At 34.5% G+C, this 22,234-nt stretch overlaps 1 protein-coding gene across 1 annotated transcript; it reads left to right on the top strand.

The window, feature by feature from the left end:
- The first annotated feature begins 1,669 nt into the window (after positions 1-1,669).
- LOC128995478 (uncharacterized) lies at positions 1,670-12,576 on the top strand. The gene is made up of 4 exons (XM_054420497.1): positions 1,670-1,968; positions 2,046-2,327; positions 2,851-3,021; positions 12,508-12,576. Exons 1-4 carry the CDS (start codon positions 1,741-1,743, stop codon positions 12,574-12,576), a joined length of 750 nt encoding a protein of 249 aa, XP_054276472.1. The 5' UTR covers positions 1,670-1,740.
- Positions 12,577-22,234: the final 9,658 nt, after the last annotated feature.

Raw genomic sequence — 22,234 nt, 5'->3', positions numbered from 1 at the left:
ATTGTCTCAGGAGAGCAAAGAGCCCCACGGGGTTCTAACAGACAAATTTGTCATGAAATTTAGTAGATTTTTAGATTGGGAAATTTTATCGTCCCATTATGATTTTTCCATTGAAATGCTCAGAATATACTTTCACAGAGTGAACTGGGCTCCAATTTTAAAGCGCCAGAAATTCCCCGAATACTTTCTTCGGGAAATGGCTGTAAACTTTGACGGGTGCTGGAGTATTGTATGTAAATATCAAAAGTTGTCGGAATCTTTTATCCACGACTTTGCAAATAAAGTAGATTGGGACAATGTAGTTTTATATCAAGATGTAAGTAGTAATTTTGTAGATAACCATTTAATGTACATGGATAGAGATGTTCCTTATTAAAAAACGGATTATAGTTCGAGGTGTTTCCTTGTGTGTATGTGAGTATGTGTACTCGCCCAACAGGCAGGCTTAAAATCCATAAGTCCAGGGGCTGGTACGGAGGTTGGCCTAAAAATCGTAAAACATTGCGTTATCCTCCCTATGTGTGAGTGTGTGTGTGTGAGTATGTGTACTCGCCCAACAGGCAGGCTTAAAACCCATAAGTCCAGGGGCTGGTACGGAGGTTGGCCTAAAAATCGTAAAACATTGCGTTATCCTCCATATCACCTAATTTCCCTCTCACCTCGGACTATAATCTGACAAAAAAATAACAAAAAATTAAAAAATCTCTGTCATTCTTAGTAAATAAAATGTCGTAGGCTAAAATGAACGGTTCGCCTAGTAAATGGCCTGATGACTTTTAAAATGAACGGGTTGACAGAGACAAAAAAAACATATAAAAATAAAATATCCTTTGTCAATGGTAAAAAAGGGTTAATTGAAAGGCTTCACCGAGTAAATAACCCTTTACATTTGTCAAAGGACCAAAAATTGGGAGGTGGCAAATCTGTTATGGAGTGGCCATCACCGTAGGCTGCGATGGTTGGGGCAGCCTACCCCAGAGGTTAGGACTCTTGGTGAAGCTCTGGGTTAACAAAAAGAACGCGCTGGGACCCTACGGCCTAGCCTAACAGCTTACCGTGGTGTGGAAACTGGGTCACTTGTCTAAACTCCAAAGAACGGGTAGAATCTCTCCACAAACAAAACATTTGAGTTTGTCAAAGTCCAAATCACAGATATTTGTAACAAACCAACCACATTCTTCATCAGCACCATCAATCAAAAAAGAATTACACACTCTACAGCAAATGAATCTATTGAATATCGGATAGTACCAGAATTTCACTAAACACTGTCCGTACTCCATAGTCCACGCGGCGGAAGTACCTGGAGGGTTCTCTCCCTCCTGTCAAAAGTACCTAAAGGGGGGATCTCCCCTTGTGATTTTATATTTAGAACAAGGGTGCCTATTTAAGCACAAAACACGTGCAAGCTTCTCAAAGCCATGGCTCCTGTCAACGTGTGTGTTTTCCTACTGATGCTAGTGTCCTCTTCTGACGCTGCTCCAGAAAAACGTCCAAGAGTAAGTACTAGTAACATAAAGTACTAAACAAAACACACATTAAAATGTAAACTGATTTGAGTTTCTTTTCAGGAAGAATCCCAGGACAAGAGACAGAAATTATATTTTAACAAGTACAACCTTTTTAAGTGACGAGCGAGCTACATCCGTTATCCAAGCGGTGGGTTTATTTGTATGATTTTTGTTAAACTTTTATCCACCATTTAAGCTGCATTTACAACATGTCTATGTTATTATTTAGATGGCTGAAGACCGTACATCTCCGATTGACAGAGCTCTTGTGGAAGCCGAGGATGCGGCTAATAATTCACGCGTGAGCTTGGACCAGCCTCCACCAGTCTACACTACATTGACCCCTGTACAAAGATCTCAAGAACCCCAACCATCAACATCTTTAGGGGTGCCAAGAGTCCTTCCACAATGGATGCGAGCTCACCCTGAACCATCAACCTCAACAGGAAGAACTAGGGTAAGGAGATCGGGATTGGGGAAAATACATATAAGTATACATTTAGGCATACAATAAACACTTACCTATGTTTCCAGATGCGACGGTCTGCTGCTCGGTGTGTATCATGCCAAGTTGAAGCCGATCGTCAACAAATTCGAGAGTTTAGGCTGGCCGACTTTTTACAAAGATGGAGTGGTAGCCGACCGGAAGGTTACGATCTAATTGACATCTTGACAGTAGTACAGACTGTCAGAGTGGAATTGCAGGACACACTATGGCTAACTAACCACTTTATGGAGGATACAAATGTCCCAGAAATGATCCGTATAGCCCCCGCAATTTGGGAAGACATCCGCGACTCGTTGGAAGCAATACTAGTTTCCACTGGAGAGCGAATAAACAGAACCAGAGATATCGATAGCGATACCAGTTCTAATGAAGAGTTACCCTCTGCAGGAACAATCAGTTGTCGTATTTGTTTTGAAAATCTACCGACTATAGTATTAATGACTTGCTGGCACACTCTTTGTAAAAATTGTGCTAATCGTATTGTTAGGTGTCCATTCTGTAGAAAGGCCGTCCTCGGCAGGAAAGAATTATTTTTCTAAGCCCCGCCCTTGCGCTCCCCACTACCCCGGTATAAAACCAGAGGCATCTGCCGAGGGGTAGACACTCTCCACATCCCCTACAACAAGGTAAATATCGCTGCTGTAGTTTACTAATGTAGCTTGTAGTATAAAAATAACAGCATGGGTCCTCTTTGCTATCATATTTACATAGTTCCCATAGTTTTTAGGGATCGACTAGGGATCGAACCAGCAACCTCCAGATTTGAAGGCAAACACTATAACCACTCGGCTATCCAGACAATATTATTACGACAATATTATATGGTTTTAGATGGATCTTTCTACAAAGCTGTCGTCTTGCGAGGTGCTCTCTTCCCCTTTGAAAGTCCCCATCAAAGATCTGACCGAGCCGGCGAAAATTCAATCTGCTAGACGAATCAACACGAGATTTGGAACCATGGTGATTGTACTACACATCACCACATCTGCCGGCGAGGAGAGGGTGACATTTTTACCCTCGAGGTTCACCAGCCTCCTCACAGACGAGGACCTAGAATTTTTCACAAACTCTAAATTATATAGTGTTAAATGTACGGGGATGGTGGGGAATTCCCCAAATGTGCTTATTTATAAACATTAGTTTTTAGCATGTAGTTCAGTAGTAGTAGTAGTGCTCAGTAGTTTTAACACTTCACTCAATTCTTTATAAATTAGTAATGTGTCTTATAGAATAAATATTTGTAACATTATAACTGCGTTTTCAATTCCAAGTGCACCCTCAAAATAAGGGAGGGGGGTATTATATGGTATAATACTAAGCCAGTTCCTCTGGATACAAGTACGATACGATATAATACCTGAACCTGGGGGTGTCCTTCAGACACTCGGACAGTCCCAAACCCTGTCCTAAAGGGTGCACAACAAGTTTTCTTTGCCGGGGACATGAGGTGAGGTTATGTCACTTAGCGGGAAGAGGATTTTTTTGTTTGGCGCAAAAGTTAGGTTATGTTACTTGGCGGGAAGGTGTTTTTTTTTGTTTGGCGCAAAAGTGAGGTTATGTCACTTGGCGGGAAGGTGATTTCTTTTCGTTTGGTGCAAAAGTGAGGTTATGTTACTTGGCGGGTAGGTGATTTTTTTCGTTTGGCGCGAAAATAAATGTGAGGTTATGTTACTTGGCGGGAAGGTGATTTTTTTCGTTTGGCGCGAAAGTGAGGTTATGTTACTTGGCGGGAAGGTGAAGTTTTTTTCGTTTGGCGGGAACCTACGTATGCAATACGTAAAGTGAGGTTAGATGTTTGGCGCGAAAACAAAAGTGAGGTTAGACCACGTGGGACACCAGAGGGCGACCACGTGGGACAAAAGGGGGCGTGGCCTAGGGGGAGGGGTGGGGATGAAATGCTGCTCTCTGATTGGTCCCCGCAAGAGCTGGGTATCCTACTACTAGTAACTACCCAGTATGTACCAGATGAAACGTAAACTTTGGTTCCTGCAAGGCTAAGTATATGCAATGTGTTATGAATGTTCTGTGCTTATACAGGTTTATTATAGGGTGGAGCGAAGCGAAGCTCTTATTTATACACTCCTGATTTTGTTTTACAAATACTCCTTCTGAACGGCTGAAGTGATCTGCACTAAATTCAGAACAATCATAGTAACCAACCATGGGCAAGTATACAATTAATTTATGAGAACCAGATTAAACATAAACTTTGGTTCCTGCAAGTAGACAATTCATTTACGTAAACCAGACTTATAATATTGACTTTGATACTGCAAATAGAAATTCCATTTATATGAACCAAATAAACCATTGGCATTGGATACTGCAAGTATACGGGGTGTCCCGTAACTCTCTGGACATATGTATATAGCGTTATTCCTTAGGTCAAGACAAATACATTTCACCATAGGAACATGGGTCTGCGGTGCCTAGTTTTCCGTCTGTCTGTATTTATGTGTTTTTTACAAAAAAATTAATAACTCCTAAATGGTAAGATACAGCGTTGATATTTTGCAATATGTTTATCTTACTAAGACCTATTATCGTTATAAATTATACTAAAAATCATTACCAGTTTCAAAATAGCGGCCGTTTAAAATATTTTATGCCAAATTTCACTAAAACCGTTAACTTTACAAAAAAATCGCATGAGACAAAAAAGTTAGTAAATTTTATGTAATTTTCCATGATACCTTATTTGTCAAGAATAGCACGTTTCTCTGTTATTATTTATCCAATCTTAACAAATAAGGTATAATTGAAAACTACATAAAATTTACTAACTTTTTTGTGCCTTTCAACATTAATGTAAAGTTAACGGTTTTCGTGAAATTAGGCATAAACAATTTTAAACGGCCGCCATTTTGAAATGGTTAATGATTTTTTTGTATAATTTATATAACGATAATAGGTCTTAATAAGATAAAGATGTTTGCAAAATATCAACGCTGTATCTCAAACCGATTAGGAGTTATTATTTTTTTTAAACACATAAATATAGACAGACGGAAAACTAGGCACCACAGACCCATGTATTAGCATTGACTTTAGAAAAATATTACATCAATGCTAGCTCTGCTCAATATTGCAAGCGGACAACTGTATTGTACATCTAGGAAATTTCCCTTTCAAATTGGTGTTTGTGACTTAATTTTTATAAAGCTTGAAACTAGATACTTTCAATTTGATTAAGACGTAACGTCACAAGAAGTAATGTGTTTTGCCATCCCAGTATAACCTTTACAGTTGTAATGTGCCTTGTACCGTAACGTAACATCCAATGACTGAAGCCATTTCACTGATGAGGTTTGTGGATGCACCAAAGATTAACTAATTGGCTTCATTTGACCTCACTGTCATGACAGAATGATCCAAGTTTGTTTACTATACTATCCACTCTACAACCATATCCAGAATCTTAAAACCTCTTATCCAAGAATACAAGTCGTTAGTTATTTATTAGCTTAGTAATGGTGCAGACGAGCTTAGTATTGCTGTAGACTCAGACCCTTAGTTGTAATTCGCAGTATTCTTGAAAAACAGTACAATTCTTAAATTTTTCATAACTAACATTCATTTAATTTTCATTCCATACATTTTATATTTGACTTTTAACTTAAAGGTATTGTCATAATATTTTGCCTTCCTTCTGTTCCTTGTTTAATTTGTTCAAACCAATTGTATTGTAAAACATATGATTTAACCTTTGTTTACATTTAGTCAAAACACAAAATGTTAGGATACTTGTTGTAGTACAGTTTTAGTTGATTAAAACCTTATTAATCTGAGGTGTTTATCATTACAGGTATATTGCGAAAGAATGTATTGCATACAAAACTGATTGTATAAAAGTATAATGTCATCTTTTAATAATCCTTTGGGTCCTAACCAAAAGTTCACTTCCTTATTTGCATTTTCGTTTTGATGCTATTATATGATTACAATATTTGTTTCCCAACACTTAAATATTTTAAAGTTTAAGGACAGTAAATATAAAAAGGCATTCTTTATACCGGTCTTTACCAGGGATTTTGGATCTTCAATTGTACGAGAGCTTAGCGGTAATTTAGTTTTATTTTGGCAGCCAAACGTTTATTAAATGTGATACTGTATTGATTCTTACAGGTTTAGATTGGGCTGAATAATGACAAATGTGACCGGCCAAAATAAATCATCATTCTGTAACATATTATATACAGGGTGATTTTTTAAAAACTTGCATCTTTATTTATGTAAAAACCGCAATAGATAGAAAAATGCAGTTTGCGGGAATCATCTATTGACGTAGGGGGCCCAATTGTTTTGAATTCAACGTTACATTCACATTCCCCCCCTTTCCCCCCTGCCACGAACTTATTTTTTTTAAATAGCAAGGTACCCCTTGTGACATATCAAATAAAAGAGCATGAAAAAATAATATGTTTGATGAAAAAAAATTGAAAATCGGTTCATAAATTTGTGAGATATTTCCCCCCTCCCCCCCCGGAACTTAATTTTTTTTTTAATATTAAGGTACCCCTTGTGACATATCAAATGAAAAAGCATGAAAAAAGAAAATTGTTTGTGAAAAAAAATTTAAAATCGGCTCATGAATTTGTGAGATAATCACCCCCCTTTTCCCCTACCCATAACTTGTTTTTTAATAGCAAGGTACCCGCCCTTGTGACATATCAAATGACAAATAAATTTCACCAAACATTTTCTTTTTTCATGCTCTTTCATTTGATATGTCACAAGGGGTACTTTGCTATTAAAAAAAATTAAGTTCCGGGGAGAGGGGGGGGGGAGAAATATCTCGCAAATTTATAAACCGATTTTCAATTTTTTTCATCAAACATTTTCTTTTTTCATGCTCTTTCATTTGATATGTCACAAGGGGTACTTTGGTATTTAACAAAATTAAGTTGGTGGCAGGGGGGGAAGGGGGGGAATGTGAATGTAACGTTGAATTCAAAACAATTGGGCCCCTTACGTCAATAGACGATTCCCGCAAACTGCATATTTCTATCTATTGCGGTTTTTACATAAATAAAGATGCAAGTTTTTAAATTAACACCCTGTATAATTACTAACTTATAAATGTTTACTCTGTTGCTGTAGACACATCTCGTAAGAGGTATAATTCATACATTACTATGATCATTGTATATATTCACTGTTACATAGCGGGTAACAGGAGCTCTATAACCTCTGATGGACCTGCCAATATAATGATTATTATTTTAAAATGTCTTAAGCTTATAGTAATTGGATATGTTACAAGCTCATCATGTTCAAGCTTACTTAAGTTTCAATATATATGAACTTTCTACTTCCTATTAAAACTACAGTTTATTACATCCATATAAAAGAGTAATAATGGATACTTTTGATACCACAGTCCAACCATATTCAAACAATAATTTGGTTTACGTGCGCTAGTGTTGCTATCTACAGTAGCTGTATTGCAGCGCATAGTTAGCACTGACGGCTATGACAAATTTCATTACCTATTGTATGTTACGTTTCCCCATTAAAGTGGTTACTATTTAGGCAGTGAATTTTTTAAGGAATATATGTTTGCAAACTATTTAGGATTTAATAGATATTACTATTTTGTTGCATGTGGATATGAAACGATATATATTTATTTACCGTACGTAATTATTATATATTGTTAATTACCATATAATATTGTACATACTTATGTATAATACAGTAAAATTCTTTTGTATAACGCCTTGTTTAAAGCTTTTCCTTTGTAATGTGGACGATCACATGGTTTGTTTAATGTTTTCCCATAACATGACCTATTTTAATAGGATGAATAAATACCCCCGCCGCAGCAAACCTGCCGACTAAGCGAATTTCCATTTGTCTGAATTGATTTTCAGTTAAATATATTTTAATAACATTAGGTTTAACGAGTACCTAGGTTTGCTGCTACAAGAAAACTAATAAAGTGTGTTTTTGAGTAAAATATTGATAGCTTAGTACAAAATAAATAAATTTGCCAAGTTTGATCAAAATATATTCATAAACAAGCAAACTACAACATTTGACAATATTCTCCATAAGAATGACATGGGAATTTTATATTTACAATTTTTTTAATTTTCTCCGTTACTAATAATTGAAAAAAAATACTTTTATGTACTAAATTATTTGTTTTTTTTAAGCTCTTTAAAAAGGTCTAAAGAGAAATTGGGAAATTTTGTGTTTCGAGGGTCAAAAGTGAGAAAAACCAATTTTTACCCCATAAAACCCCCCGTAAAGCCCCGTTCCCATGGTCCGATCGTGCTGGTTCGCGAACTCGGGAGTGTTGCACGACGTCCAAGTGCTACGACGTCCAATAATATTTTTTTCAGTGCCACGACGTCCAAAACATAATTTTTGAGTTGTTGCACGACGTCCAAGTGCCACGACGTCCAAAAGTACAGTAACTGCCAAAAATATAGTCTTTCTACAAGCTTTGGACGTCGTGGCACTTGGACGTCGTGAAACAGCGCACTGTAGAATTGTAAAAAAGTATCATTTGCACCACGTCCAAAGCCTCTGTCAGTTGCACGACGTCCAAGTGCCACGACGTCCAATCAATATTTGACTGTTGCACGACGTCCAAGTGCCACGACGTCCAAAGGGCCTGCACACTGTGAACACTGTTTGCCGACCTCAGTGCATACAGTTCGCATTGCAATTATTGAAGGCAACTAGGCCTAGTCAACTGTTTGAAAGTTGTCAACCGCTTCGTCTTCGATTAATGTTTAAATTATTCAATATTCAATGGTTCTAATTGAACTAATTATTGCATTAGCTTAAAATTTTTATATGTAAAATAAATACAATGTCACCGTAAAATGTAATGATGCAGTATTTCTGTTGTTATGATTGCATAATTGATTTCTACAAAATAGAGTTATGTCATAGAAACGAGATAAATAAATGACAACACTATTCACTATATTGTATGATTAATACAATAAATTAATCACTAGCCCAAAAGTAAATATGGTAGGTTTAATGTGAGTAGTGGTAGAATTCTAAGTACTGCAGTAGAATAGAATTGTCGTACTATATCAATTGGTAGCGAATTTACTCGTAAGATAAAATGTATGCACAGTTTTATAACAGCTGTAAGACTTCCCATTTAAGTACCGGTATCATTGAAATTGCATAACTTCCATTGAACAGAAATGAGATAAGTAGATATTGATACACAGATATATGAATTGTCATACACTTATAATAATGACGAATTCAAAAAAGGTTTATCCGTCAAATGTGCTAAATATCATGTGAACTATCACTTATCAACTTTTTAAGCTATAATGGTGTTACTACAATGGTTAAAATTATATCCTGTGAAACTTGTATTTTCTAAACTAAAAGAAGGTTTTTTTTGTACAAACCTTGCTCTATTAGTGTATACGAAAAATAATTTCACTGTTTTACGAGATCAATGTTTGACAACAAATGGTTGAAGCAGATATTCAGAGAGTGTCTCCAGCTGATGCAGTAATAAAAACGTATTTTAGCCATAACACAGACAATATATAATACTATAATAGTAATCTATCTATCTATACTATTATAAAGAAGAGGTGGTGTCTGGGTGTATGTGTGTTTTGTGTATGTGTGTCTGTGTGTTTGTATGAGATAATCTCAAAAAGTACGGAACCGATTGGGCTCAAATTGCACGCAAATGAAGCTACAACTCCGAAGATATATATTATACAACCATTCCCTCTTCGTTATTGTCCTAGGGTTCTGCCCCGTGGGCTTTCAAAAATTTGAGGTAAGAGATTTTAAAATATTGATTGATGGTATCGATGGTAACAAGAGAAAACCTACAAAATAATTTTTTTTAACAAGTATTTATTTACAATCTATTCTATACTAGAACAATAAGTAAATTTCATGACCCTTATAACATGGGTTGGATACACTCTATCAAGTGCACTAACATACAAACAATTTAAAAAAATTGAACTGAAAACGATTTGGAAGATCTATTGGATTAACTCTTTTGAGCCTATATGTTTCTTCACGATTATCGAGGAGGTTAACTGCCAGGAAATTTGGATGGATTTCTAATTTTCTTTGATATTTTTCACTTGGTTTTTTTATTTCTTCTCTAACATAGGGTAATTTTGTATCTTGATGAATAACTTTATTTGTGACAAACCAAGGTGCTTGTAAAATCTTTCTTAGTGTTTTAGATTGAAATCGTTGAACTATTTCTATGTTCGAGTTTGAAGTGGTTCCCCAGAGTTGGATACCGTAGGTCCAAATAGGTTTCAATATAATTTTGTATAAACGTAATTTATTTTGAACAGATAATTTTGAGTTTCGAGCAATAAGTCAATTTAGTTTGTTTGTTTTTAAATTTAAATGAAGTCGTTTGTTTCAAATGTGTGAATGCCATGTAAGCCGTCTGTCGAGATGCATACCAAGGTACTTAACTTTGTTGGATTGTGGAAGCATTACATTATTCAATGTTACTGGGGGACAAGTTCTTGTAGACATAGTAAATGTAACTTGAACGGATTTTGTTTCATTTACTTTAATTTTCCAATTGTGTAGTCACTGAGACAAATCGTCTAATGCAGCCTGAAGGTTTGATGATGCTAGAATAGGATCCTGATTTGATGACCAAAAAGCAGTGTCGTCTGCAAATGTTGCAACTGTAATACCCTGAGTACTTGGAAGGTCATACGTGAACAAAATATACAAAATAGGTTCAAGAACACTGCCTTGTGGTACACCTGATTCAATTTCATACACACCTGTAACTACATCTTGATATTTAATTTGAAAAAAGCGTTTGGACAAATACGATTTCAACACTCCATAGTGTGTATGGGGCAGCAAAGTTTTAATTTTGAACGATAGTCCTGTGTGCCAGACTTTATCAAACGCCTGGGCTACGTCCAAAAAGCAGATGAACAAAAACGTTTATTTTCAAGATCTTCCTTGATTACATTCACTATTCTATGCACTTGCTCAATGGTGGAATGCTTTCGGCGGAATCCAAACTGATAGGAAGGCAACAATTCTTTTTCGTCAATTATAATTTGGAGTCGTTTAAAAAAAAGTTTTTCAAAAACTTTTGAAACCACGGGAAGAAGAGATATAGGCCGATACGAGGATGCTTGATTTAAAAGTTTACCAGGTTTCGGAATGACAACAATTCGTGAAACCTTCCACTGTATTGGGAAGTATTCGAGGCGTAAAACTGCATTGAAAAGTACTGTAAGGAATACTATTCCTTTTTCTAGGCAGCTCTTTCAAAACTTTACCTGTTATCAGATCATAACCGGGGGCTTTTTTGCCGTTTAAATCACCTTTTATTACTTTACCTAACCCACCATGTTAAACTTCCCTATCCCAAGCGTGATGTATACAACTTCCTTACTTCTCGAGTGATGTAAAGTATCAAAAACTCACTCGGTGATGTAATGAAACCCATTTAAATAACATTGAGTGATTAACTTAAAAAATATACCTCTATGGAGCCAACGACGTTCAACGCTAGAGATCAGCTGTGCTCTTGAATTTTATTGTTATGTTTTGAAGAATTTTCCTAACCTAGCTTTTGTTTGTAAATGAACGTTACTGTTAGAAGATGAGTGAAATGGATAATGATTAATATTGCTCGTAACCTCCTGTATATTGTCGGGTCAGGTAAAATCTTGTACGTTACACGTTACGCAAGAGCGTGTTTATACATCACTTAGGTAAATTATGCAACTCGCTTCCGCTCGTTGCACAACCTTCACCTGCGTGATGTAAAAACGCTCTTACTACACTTGTAAAGTAAATAGCTATTAGCTACTTCGGATGGTTTAAACAATTTGATCGGCAAATCAAGTTGATTTGGAGAATCGAGGAATTCCAAAATTTCTTGTTCAACGTTTGAATTTGTATTCTATGGTTTGAACACTTCTTTGAAGTATGAAGCAAAGACATCTGCTTTCTCGATGTTGTTTTTGGCCCAAGAACAGTCTTCTTTTAGAATAGGTGGAATACAAATTTGTGGACGTTTTAAGTTTTTTGTAACTTTCCAAAGGGAGTAGTCACTAGCTTCAGATGGAGAAAGGTTTGATGTGAAATCTTGAAATCTGTCATTGTTTAATTTAAACAGTAACCTTTTAAGTTGTTGAGTGGCCCTGTTTAGATTTCTTTTATCCGTCTGATCTCTAGAGTTTTGCCATATTCTACGGAGTCGGTGTTTTTCGGCAATTTTCCTATTAATATCAATTGGATAGCTTATTCCTGATTTTATATTAAGTTTATTCTGGTCTGGAGTTGCTCTCCAAGCGGAGTCTTGAACTGTTTTGTTGAAATGTTCAACAGTAAGATTCAAATCTTCTTCGCTCTTCAAACACACAGAAATCTTTAAATTTTGATCCATTAATTCACGAAAATAATTCTAATCTGTATTTTTGTTACATAAATGTGGTGAAATAGGTTTGAATATAACAGTTGAAGCGATCGTTAAAATTACAGGTGAGTGGTCTGAGGAAAGGTCCAGAGATTGCTCGATTGTCACACAATCTCGGGATACACCATTCGTAACGAAAAAATCAAGAAAGTCTGGTATTTTTTGACGATCAGAGGGCCAATATGTTGGTTCACCTAATTTAAATTTAAAAATGTAAACAACACGAACTAAATGTCAAATGAATTTTGATTTCACAATTCCACACAGCTGGTTCAAACATATTAAATAATGCACGAATATTAGAACAGAGAGGGTAAGGATTATAAATTAAAAAAAATTATGTTACTAGCCCGAATGTAAAAATTATTTTACATTACTTAAATGTAGCTTTCAAACCATATGTAATGTAATTTAATTAGTATATAATTCTTTCAGTTACTTCATTTGTTTATGATCTATTATACTGAGTCTGTTCTATTTTTGTGAAATGCTCTAATAATATTTTACTGGGAATAATTCGTTTTAAAAGAAATCATTCATCATGGATATAGGAAATAATTAAGATTCTATAATCGTTGCCCTATCAACCTAGGCCCTTTTCCTGAGTGTTATGAGGTTTCTGTTTTGATTTATTTTTGTGTAAACCGTAATATAACCCCCCTGCCACAGCAAATCTGTAGACTGAATTTCCATTTGCCTGATTATATAATTTCACTAAAATATGTTAGAAAATTACCCTATTTTCCATATTTATTTATATTTTCCTATTTTTCTATTTGTCGGTTTGGAACTATTGTGATAGCTTTATGTTTACAGTGCAAACCATGGATGTATGGATGTATGGATGGATGGATGGATGTTTGTGACAAGCAAACGCGAAAAATACTAAACCGTCAAGGTTGAAATTTGGTATGATGATAGATGACATCCCCGATTAACATATTCTTACCTCAAAAATTCTTTCAGTCTCCGCCCCGGTGGCTCTGGCTCTGGACTTTCTCATGTTAACCTTATGAGTATTCATATTTAAAGAAATTAAAGAATTTTGTCAGCCGTTTCAAGTACAAGTTGGTTCTATGATATTAAACAGCATTAAAAAGTTATAAGGCTTGCCAAACAGGGTGCAGCACTATTATGTTGTTTGTTTGCATTAATGACCACAGCTAATTTGAACCAACTAGCAAAAAAAAAGTTGTGGTACACAATGAGAACTTTACTTTTTTCCATGGTTTAGGTGCAGTGGTAGAACATCAGGACTACGGTAGATGTGTGCTACACTATAGGATACTGTATAAATTAAAAGACCATTTTTTTTTAAATCGTGTCCTCTCCCATAACTCCAATAAGCATTTATACTTATATGCCCACCCCGTACGAAGGACGGGTACTCTGCTAGTAACACAATAATACAAATACAGTATACTAATACAATAATACTGTAGGTTTCCGTAGTCTGTGGCCATAGGTTCGTCTGAACTGTCAATCAATTCTGAGAAATTCAGTTGTAAATTCTTACTAGTCTTTTTCTAAGTTCACGTTGCACTCGCAATTAGTTCGGATATTTTATCTAGGAAAGCAGGTATGCCCTAAGTCATAGCATTTGTAGGTTAAGTATAATAATAACAAACATGCTTATCTTAGGTTTGTTGGCATACTTGTTCAAGAATATGCCGTGGTAAGTTTTGTTTATAAATTTTATTTTTTAATTCTTGTCTAATGACGATATTGATTTGTATTTGTGCGAAAATGTTAATTTATTTGTCAAGGGCATGAGAGGCCCTCTAGTCTATGTATGTTACATGAAGAACAACGTGAAAAAGAATAAATTAAAGGAAGGTAAAAAACGGATCAGTTGCTGAAGGTCTAAATCTCGGAAGGTCTAATCAGACCTTCGACACACATTTTGCAGTTGCTGAGGATCCCATGAATCCTCTACAAAATAAAAAAAATGTTTCATTCAAACTACAAGTTTATTACTTTTCCGAGAACCAGCCTTTATCAGGACTTCCGCTCCCACGCTAGTTGGCAACATCAACTGTGCTATATGAAAACAATAAATCTTGAGTAAATATACTGTACTGTTGAATTTTGAGGCTGTGGTGTTCCTTCGTAAACACATTCAATTATAATCTAGGAATATGTAAATTTATTGTTATACGTTAACTTTATTGATATTCGATTTGCTACAGTACTATTAAAACCTATAACATTTCCAATTCATGTGCGTTGTATTTTAGAGTTGGGGAAACAAAAGAACCCTGTGTACAACTTATTTATATAATATTCTCATTGGTTGCAAATTAAACTAAATAAATTTAAATTTTTGTTTTTTTGTTGGTTGCAGTGGTGTAGCAAAACACAAACACAAAATTTATTGAAACAACATTAAGTCAATGTTAAGTGAATACTATTAATAAACATATTTGCGACATAAGAACATTTAATTGAAGCCTAAAAAACAGTTCGAAAAAGGCATTCTATTCTTTATACTAGTAAAAATTAAAATGAGGGTATAAAAAATAGTTTTCAAAGATCATGTTGATCAATGTACATTCATCTGGTCTTGAAAAAATGAGTATTTAAAAGCTTACTCCAAACATAATGAAGTTTATCGGTTGTTAACAAAATGTCATCATTTTTCAAACCATGTAAAACTTATAGTTTTCCAACTGTTGCCTTGTTTATTTTTTTTTATGTTTTTTTTTACTTTATGATGTTTCAATTAATGGTAAAAATATTCATAGTATATATATTTCTGAACAAGAACATATACCCATGTATATATAACTAATAAAGGTTCCATAAGCATTTTACACGAGAGAACACTATTCGGCAAGTAGCCGGTCATCGTAACCGGTCATCATGAAGGAGCTTGGACGTCGTGCAACAGCGCTGAGCTATATTGGACGTCGTGCAACAGTCAAATATTTATTGGACGTCGTGGCACTTGGACGTCATGCAACTGGCAGCGACTTTGGATGTCGTGCAAATGTTACTTTTTTACAATTCTATAGTGCGCTTTTTCACGACGTCCAAGTGCCACGACGTCCAAAGCTTGTAGAAAGACTATATTTTTGGCAGTTACTGTACTTTTGGACGTCGTGGCACTTGGACGTCGTGCAACAACTCAAAAATTATGTTTTGGACGTCGTGGCACTGAATAAATATTATTGGACGTCGTGGCACTTGGACGTCGTGCAATGCATCCGCGAACTCATTCAAGTTTATCCCGCTTTACACCTTTAAACCAAATTTCATCAAAATCGGACAAAAATTACTCAAGTTATCGCGTTCATGGACGTATATATATATATATATATATATATATAAAAAAAAAAATTTGAACGAATAGTGTTTTTGGCCTCTGGGGACATCAAAATGAAAAAGTAAATCGGTCCCGGGTCTAGGTCTTACCGTGCCACCTACGGTAATAGCTACTTCCCTATAGGGAAATTCGCTAAAAATAAGTGTAAATCTCATGTACAATTTTCGGAGTAAAATCTGCTTATTCGTAACAACAGTCTTTTCACTGTGAATAAATTGTTTTTCAGTTTATATGACAGAATAGAGAATAATATTAAATGGGGGTTTATTTAGGACCATACGGAAAAACATTGATCCAACAACATTCATAAGAGCTTTAAAAATTAGAAATTAATTGCGAGGTGAAGTGGTTTTACTCTAAAATATTCAAAATACAGTAATTTAACAATACAAGTATAATTTTAATTAAACATATATTTTTCTTAATTTCCAATCTACTTTTCTGGTTAAATACAAATTGAGTTCAGTTGAAGACATTTAATTTGTTGTATTTTTTTACAGATATAGTCAACGATTCTTCTAACATAGAATGAAAGGTTCTGAAGTTTAACACACTCATTCCAGTAGTTCACTACGATCCATGTGATGTATTTAAGCCTTTGTTTAGTATCGCAGGATCGGTGTTGTACAGCAACCTGTCATTTGTATGGTAATCTCAGGAACAGCATTAACATGTGATCTCTGGAGTTTGGTGTAATTTTCTACCATGAAATTGCTCTTGCACGTAATACAAGTCAAGTTTATTACTGTATCGTGTTTGATAACATAATCTAACCTGTATCTTAGTGCGAATCGCTCTGCTTACGAATTCAAACTTTTTGGGTATCCTAAGAAAATAAAAAGATGTTGTTAAATCCATTTAAGTATTAACTGACAGAAGTGATCTAGAACTCTTTTTATTTCCCCTATAAAAAAGTAATTTCTGGCCATATATGGCCATATCAAAATTCCATATATGTTTTTATAAAGCCATATATGGTTTAATATGGCCATATATGGAAGCAGATATGGCCAGATGTGGTTGTATCCACATATGGTGGTGTCCATATATGGTCATATATGTAGTCTATATATGGAATTATTGGCCATATATGGCCATACATGTTTTCTATATATGAAATGATTGTCCATATATGGCCATACATGTTTTCTATATATGAAATTATTGCCCATATATGGCCATAAATATCCTCCATATATGGAATCATTGTCTATATATGGCCATATATGACTCCCAGGTATGGAATTAAATTACTCATATACGGAATAATAATTTTCCATTTATGCTCATGTATAAATGAGTTTTTGACAATAACTGGAATTATTATAAGGAATTGTTGCCACATTTGGATTTTGTAACTGGACTCCTAAACACTTCTTATAATATATATAATATTATAAATCTTAAAGTTTGTGAGTTTGTGTATTTTCTTGTTGCTCTCGCAAGCACAAACTACTGAACTGATTGAGTTGAAATGTGGTACAGTAGGGGGCAGATAATATAGGCATTTCTCATTTAAAGTAATTAGTAGTAAAGTAATAAAGTATCCAGATTTGAACCCAGATGACAAAATCCTGTACATACATCTATTGTACAATTTTATTATAACGCAACAAACTTTAAAACTGACGTATAATTTTAAAATTGTAAGTGTAGTAGGCCTAAATAAAGAGAATATTATATTTGCCTATCAAACAGCCGCAAATATATATGTCCCGTAATTAGGCTATATTAATAATAACATTCTTCAAATGACATAAAATGTCTAAGAAAATCTTATTTTACGAGACCAAATACAGCTTCTGTTATTCGTAATGGGTGTTGTTAAGGCACTTAATATGAAGCGGTTGTGGTGTAGTGTTTAAGGGGCAGACTCCCACGCTGGAGTCCCGGGTTCAAATCCCAGTCGGTTAATTTAAAATTTTGTTTTGAAATTTTCGAATTAAAAATTTGTATTATGGTTTTAATGCATAGTTTATGCTATTTAATGTTAAAACATGTTTAATTGTAATTTTTTTATTTATTTATATATTTTTATTTACAAACTTCCATATATGGGGGATTCCATATATGATCATATCTGGTTATATTTGGTCCAAAACCAAATTTAACCAGATAAAAAAAATTTTATATGGCCATATATAAACTTTTTCATAAGGGTTAGGGCCAGTTTTTCAATTCAATTCATGTTTTATGTATCTAGGTATAAGTAATGACTGTAAAAAGACATTATTTTTCAGAATATGTTCGGTGAAATGATTTTTTTACTCGTAGTCTGAATAAACGGTGAAATCAAGTTTTCCACATACTTCCCTTCCTAGAAAATTGCCTTTGGGGAAGTAAAAACTTGGCTGCTGCAACAATCAAAAAATAAAATACCAGTATTTATACTTCAGTAATATCAAATACAGGAAGGATAAATGATTTTGTAGAAAGAAGGTTAATGTTAAGTGTATAGGTTTCAAGTAAAAATTTAGGTCAATAAAAACACGACAATAACTAATACAACAAATATTTAAAGGGGTAAATAATTAAGTCGAAATCTTAAACTTGATATTTTCAAAATCATCAAAATACATACTAGTTAAATTAAAACTGCTGTATAGGGTTATACAACATCCTAACCAGCGTGTTTTGTCAGGGCGACTGTTGTACAAGTCCGTGCACATTACCGTCTAAATATATTCAACCTGAACATTTAAGCAATTGTCCTGATTCGAATCAAAGTGGGACAGAGCGATAGACGTGGATGGTAACAAACCTAAGTGCAATATAACTTGCAGAACAGCCAAGTTCCACCCTCATCTTAAAGTTTCTAAGAATATTGTACAGTAACTAAAGAATTAATAATTTATTGGTGATGCAGTTGCAAATTCTATCATATCCGTTTGGCAAAGCCGAAAAAATCCACGAAGAGGTTTTTTTCTGTTATAAAAATAGTCCGTACCATTGTAAGTTTTTTGTTGTCAAAATTGCTTTAACCAACACTGTTTTGAATTCTGTGAAATTAATATTGATTTGTTAAAAACGACAACAGTGTAGTTATGTCTTTGTAAAAGAGTAAATATGGATTATATGTTATAACGGTATTTGTATACGTTACGAAACCAATTTACAAGATATCGTAAATAATTCCTTTAACTAATTTTCTGAAAAGTGAAAAAGCGTTAACATTAAAATGGTTCAAGGAGCTAACAAAAGGTTTATGAGAAAGTTCATACTTTTAATATCATTTAAATAGCCAATTAGGGGAATAACAATGTTGGCACGTAAAAGGGAAGGCGATTACGGAATTCGTTGCCAGACAATGGAACTACGGCTATCCAATGTTTGAGTACTGCTGTTACTTTTTAGACCTCACTTCACTGCCATTTTATTTAGGGCGACGCATTAAAATAAATATGCTGCGAGTCCCATGCCTCACTTTAAGTTTAAGTTTCCTAAAATAAATCACTCGCTTAGCTTAGTCAAGAGGTGTTAGGTCAATGAGACATAAGACTGCTTAAGGGTGTTACTCAACGTGTAATGAACAAAAATTTAAATTAGGAAAAACAACAAAAGTAATAAAGTTTTACAACAGCAAAAGAAACTTAGAAAAGGCAAAAATCAACAATAATAAGGTAAATAAATTTACAACGTTAAATTTACAAGAAAAGAAAATCAATTGAAAATATAAAAGAATTAGTTACTGACAAATTATATGTTGAGTGTCATATGTTGGTTCTTGAAGTATTTTCTTGAATTTTAGCAAATCTCTAAACTGTTCTTTTGTTTTGTCTTCTAGTATGTTGTTAAAGAACAAGTCTGTTAATGCCTCAGCAAAACTAGGATGTCTAAATGCAGTCTTGAAAACATCTTTGGTGAAAGCTAATTTTGTTCTTAGATTGGCTAGGGTTTCGGTTTCAGGGATGGGTGGGAGTTGTATTTTATATTGACAAGCTAGTTGTAAAGCCTCAGTTTTGTTTAAGCTATATATGTCAATGTTAACAATTTCAAAATCTAAATCCATAAATTATCTTTTAAGTTTTAGTAATGTGACAAACCTACATAAGCTATTGTTACATTTGGTGGTTTTATTAAGGTTATGGGCCTACCTAAGATACGTGTTTTTATTTGAGTTAGTGGCCTATATTGTTTTGTTCATAATCTTTAAGTTTTATCTTAAACTAACACCCTATACATTTTATGATTCGTGAGTCTGATATTAACTTAAGTGACTATAATTGACTATAAATAAACTAAAATAATTCACAAGTCATATAATTTGTTTCAAGATAATTTATTAAAATAAATGTAGGATCGTTATTGTTTAGTCCAAAATGAAAAGACAGCCTTCGCCGTGCGGCGCCTCCACCATGCGAGTCCCATGCCTCACTTTAAGTTTAAGTTTCCTAAAATAAATCACTCGCTTAGCTTAGTCAAGAGGTGTTAGGTCAATGAGACATAAGACTGCTTAAGGGTGTTACTCAACGTGTAATGAACAAAAATTTAAATTAGGAAAAACAACAAAAGTAATAAAGTTTTACAACAGCAAAAGAAACTTAGAAAAGGCAAAAATCAACAATAATAAGGTAAATAAATTTACAACGTTAAATTTACAAGAAAAGAAAATCAATTGAAAATATAAAAGAATTAGTTACTGACAAATTATATGACTTTTATGTTTGACAAAGTTTTAGTTAGATATTTTATTCTTTCTACATACTGTCTATTGTCCCAGAAGCACACACACCGATACACGCACTCCCAAACTCCCGATCTTCTGTCTCCGGTGGCCCGTGGTGATCTCTCCTCGATGTTTTCCTTCAGATCCTCCAGCTCCAAGAGTCGTCACCCCTCCATCTTCTTCATTAGCCCTTCTCATTGGCTGATTACCGATAGGGTGTGTGGCTTATAGGTTAACGGTGTTTCTTGGAAGTCAGCCCTACCGGTCATCGCCTAGTTCACATCAGCTGGGAAAGGAATTTGTAAATCGATGCTCATGCTACTGTTCAACTCTGTTCACACCAACTGGTCGACTAAGTGTAATGTGAACAGAGTGTCTGCATAGATGAGCACCGTGGGTACGGGGTTAATCCCCTTTCTTACACCCCCCTGGTTAAAACGTCAACCTACCACCGGTTGACAATAAAAAAGAAAAAAACAACTTAAGGAGATACGCGGAAACATCAATCGCGAATGTGGGAATCGAACGGATATCTTGATGTGCGTTCCGACTCTTCTTCCCCCCTTCCTGCGACGCGACGCGATCTTGAGGGTCGGCGCATTTTCTTGTTTCGCGACCCTTCCAGCGACGCGGTAGAATGAGCTGGTGGTGTATAGCTCATAGTCGCTCACGTCTTCTTTCGCCCCATCGAGTCTCCTTAAGTTAATTGATTGTTTCATTAATTTTGAACTATTTAAATATTAGCTGTTTGTTAAAATTTTTTTTATTTTATTTTATTTTATTTTTTTAATTATTATTATAAAAATGTTTTTTTGATGTTGAGATTATTAATGGTTTATTCTGGGTAACACTTTGTTACAATTAATAGTCTTTTTGAGGGGTTTGAGGTTTTGTGATTAGATTCATTTTAATATTGAGTATGTGGATGAAATATGCTGAAATAATGAGTAAGATTGTTAATATTATTATCCAGACTAATAAAATGTACAAAATTACTCTTCTATCATCTAAAATGTCGGTCCAATTATTCTTTAATGATATATGATTAAACAATTTAACAGGTTCTAGATTCTTTACAACAAAGGTGGGAGTAGTGATATTCCAATCGTCTATTATGAAGTTTGTGATGTTGTTGAATTCTGATCTATCGATCCTGTCTAGTGGGTCAACTTTGATAAGTTGAAGTGTTCGTTTTAATGACTACAATTTTAGTCTCCGTAAGTTGGCATATTTTGTCTTCCCACATTAGAGGAATAGGGTTATAGGTGTATGATTTGTATTGCAAATTACTTTTTTGCAAGGGAATTTTGATTTGTAAAATTATATTTTCGTTTTCATAGTGACATTTGCAAATAGGAATATTGTAGTAGGATTCAAGTTTCGTTAACGGAATGGCAGTGGTTAGATTTTGTTGACTCAATTTGATTTGAAGCCTAGCTAAATCTTGCTTCAAAGTCGGGGGTGGTAAAATCGATTCGGGGATTTTGTTATTTTGGCAGTCTTGTTCTATTTTATAAAGTTGGTTATAATACAAAGTTAGGTAAATGTATAGCCAAGTTTCTTGTGTGTACTTAGCTAGTTTTAAATCAAAATGTTCAGAAGTTTCATTTAAGTTTGATTTTATATTTCTGTCATAATTTTGAAATGTTTCATGGAGTGTTGTTAGTACTTTGTTGATATTTGAAGAGAAATTGTTTAATTTGGTTTCGGCTATAGTAAAGTCTCTGTGTTCATCTTTCACAAAATCTAACAGAGAATTTAGTTTATCGTCAACTTGTACTTCATTTTCCGCAAGATCATG

This window comes from Macrosteles quadrilineatus, unplaced genomic scaffold (genome assembly GCF_028750875.1).
Source record: "Macrosteles quadrilineatus isolate MER2022 unplaced genomic scaffold, UCM_ALF_1.0 Scaffold_5__1_contigs__length_97177068, whole genome shotgun sequence".
NCBI classification, from domain to species: Eukaryota; Metazoa; Arthropoda; class Insecta; order Hemiptera; family Cicadellidae; genus Macrosteles; species Macrosteles quadrilineatus.
Note: the sequence above shows the minus strand (reverse complement) of the source record. Positions and strands in the feature narration are given on the sequence as shown.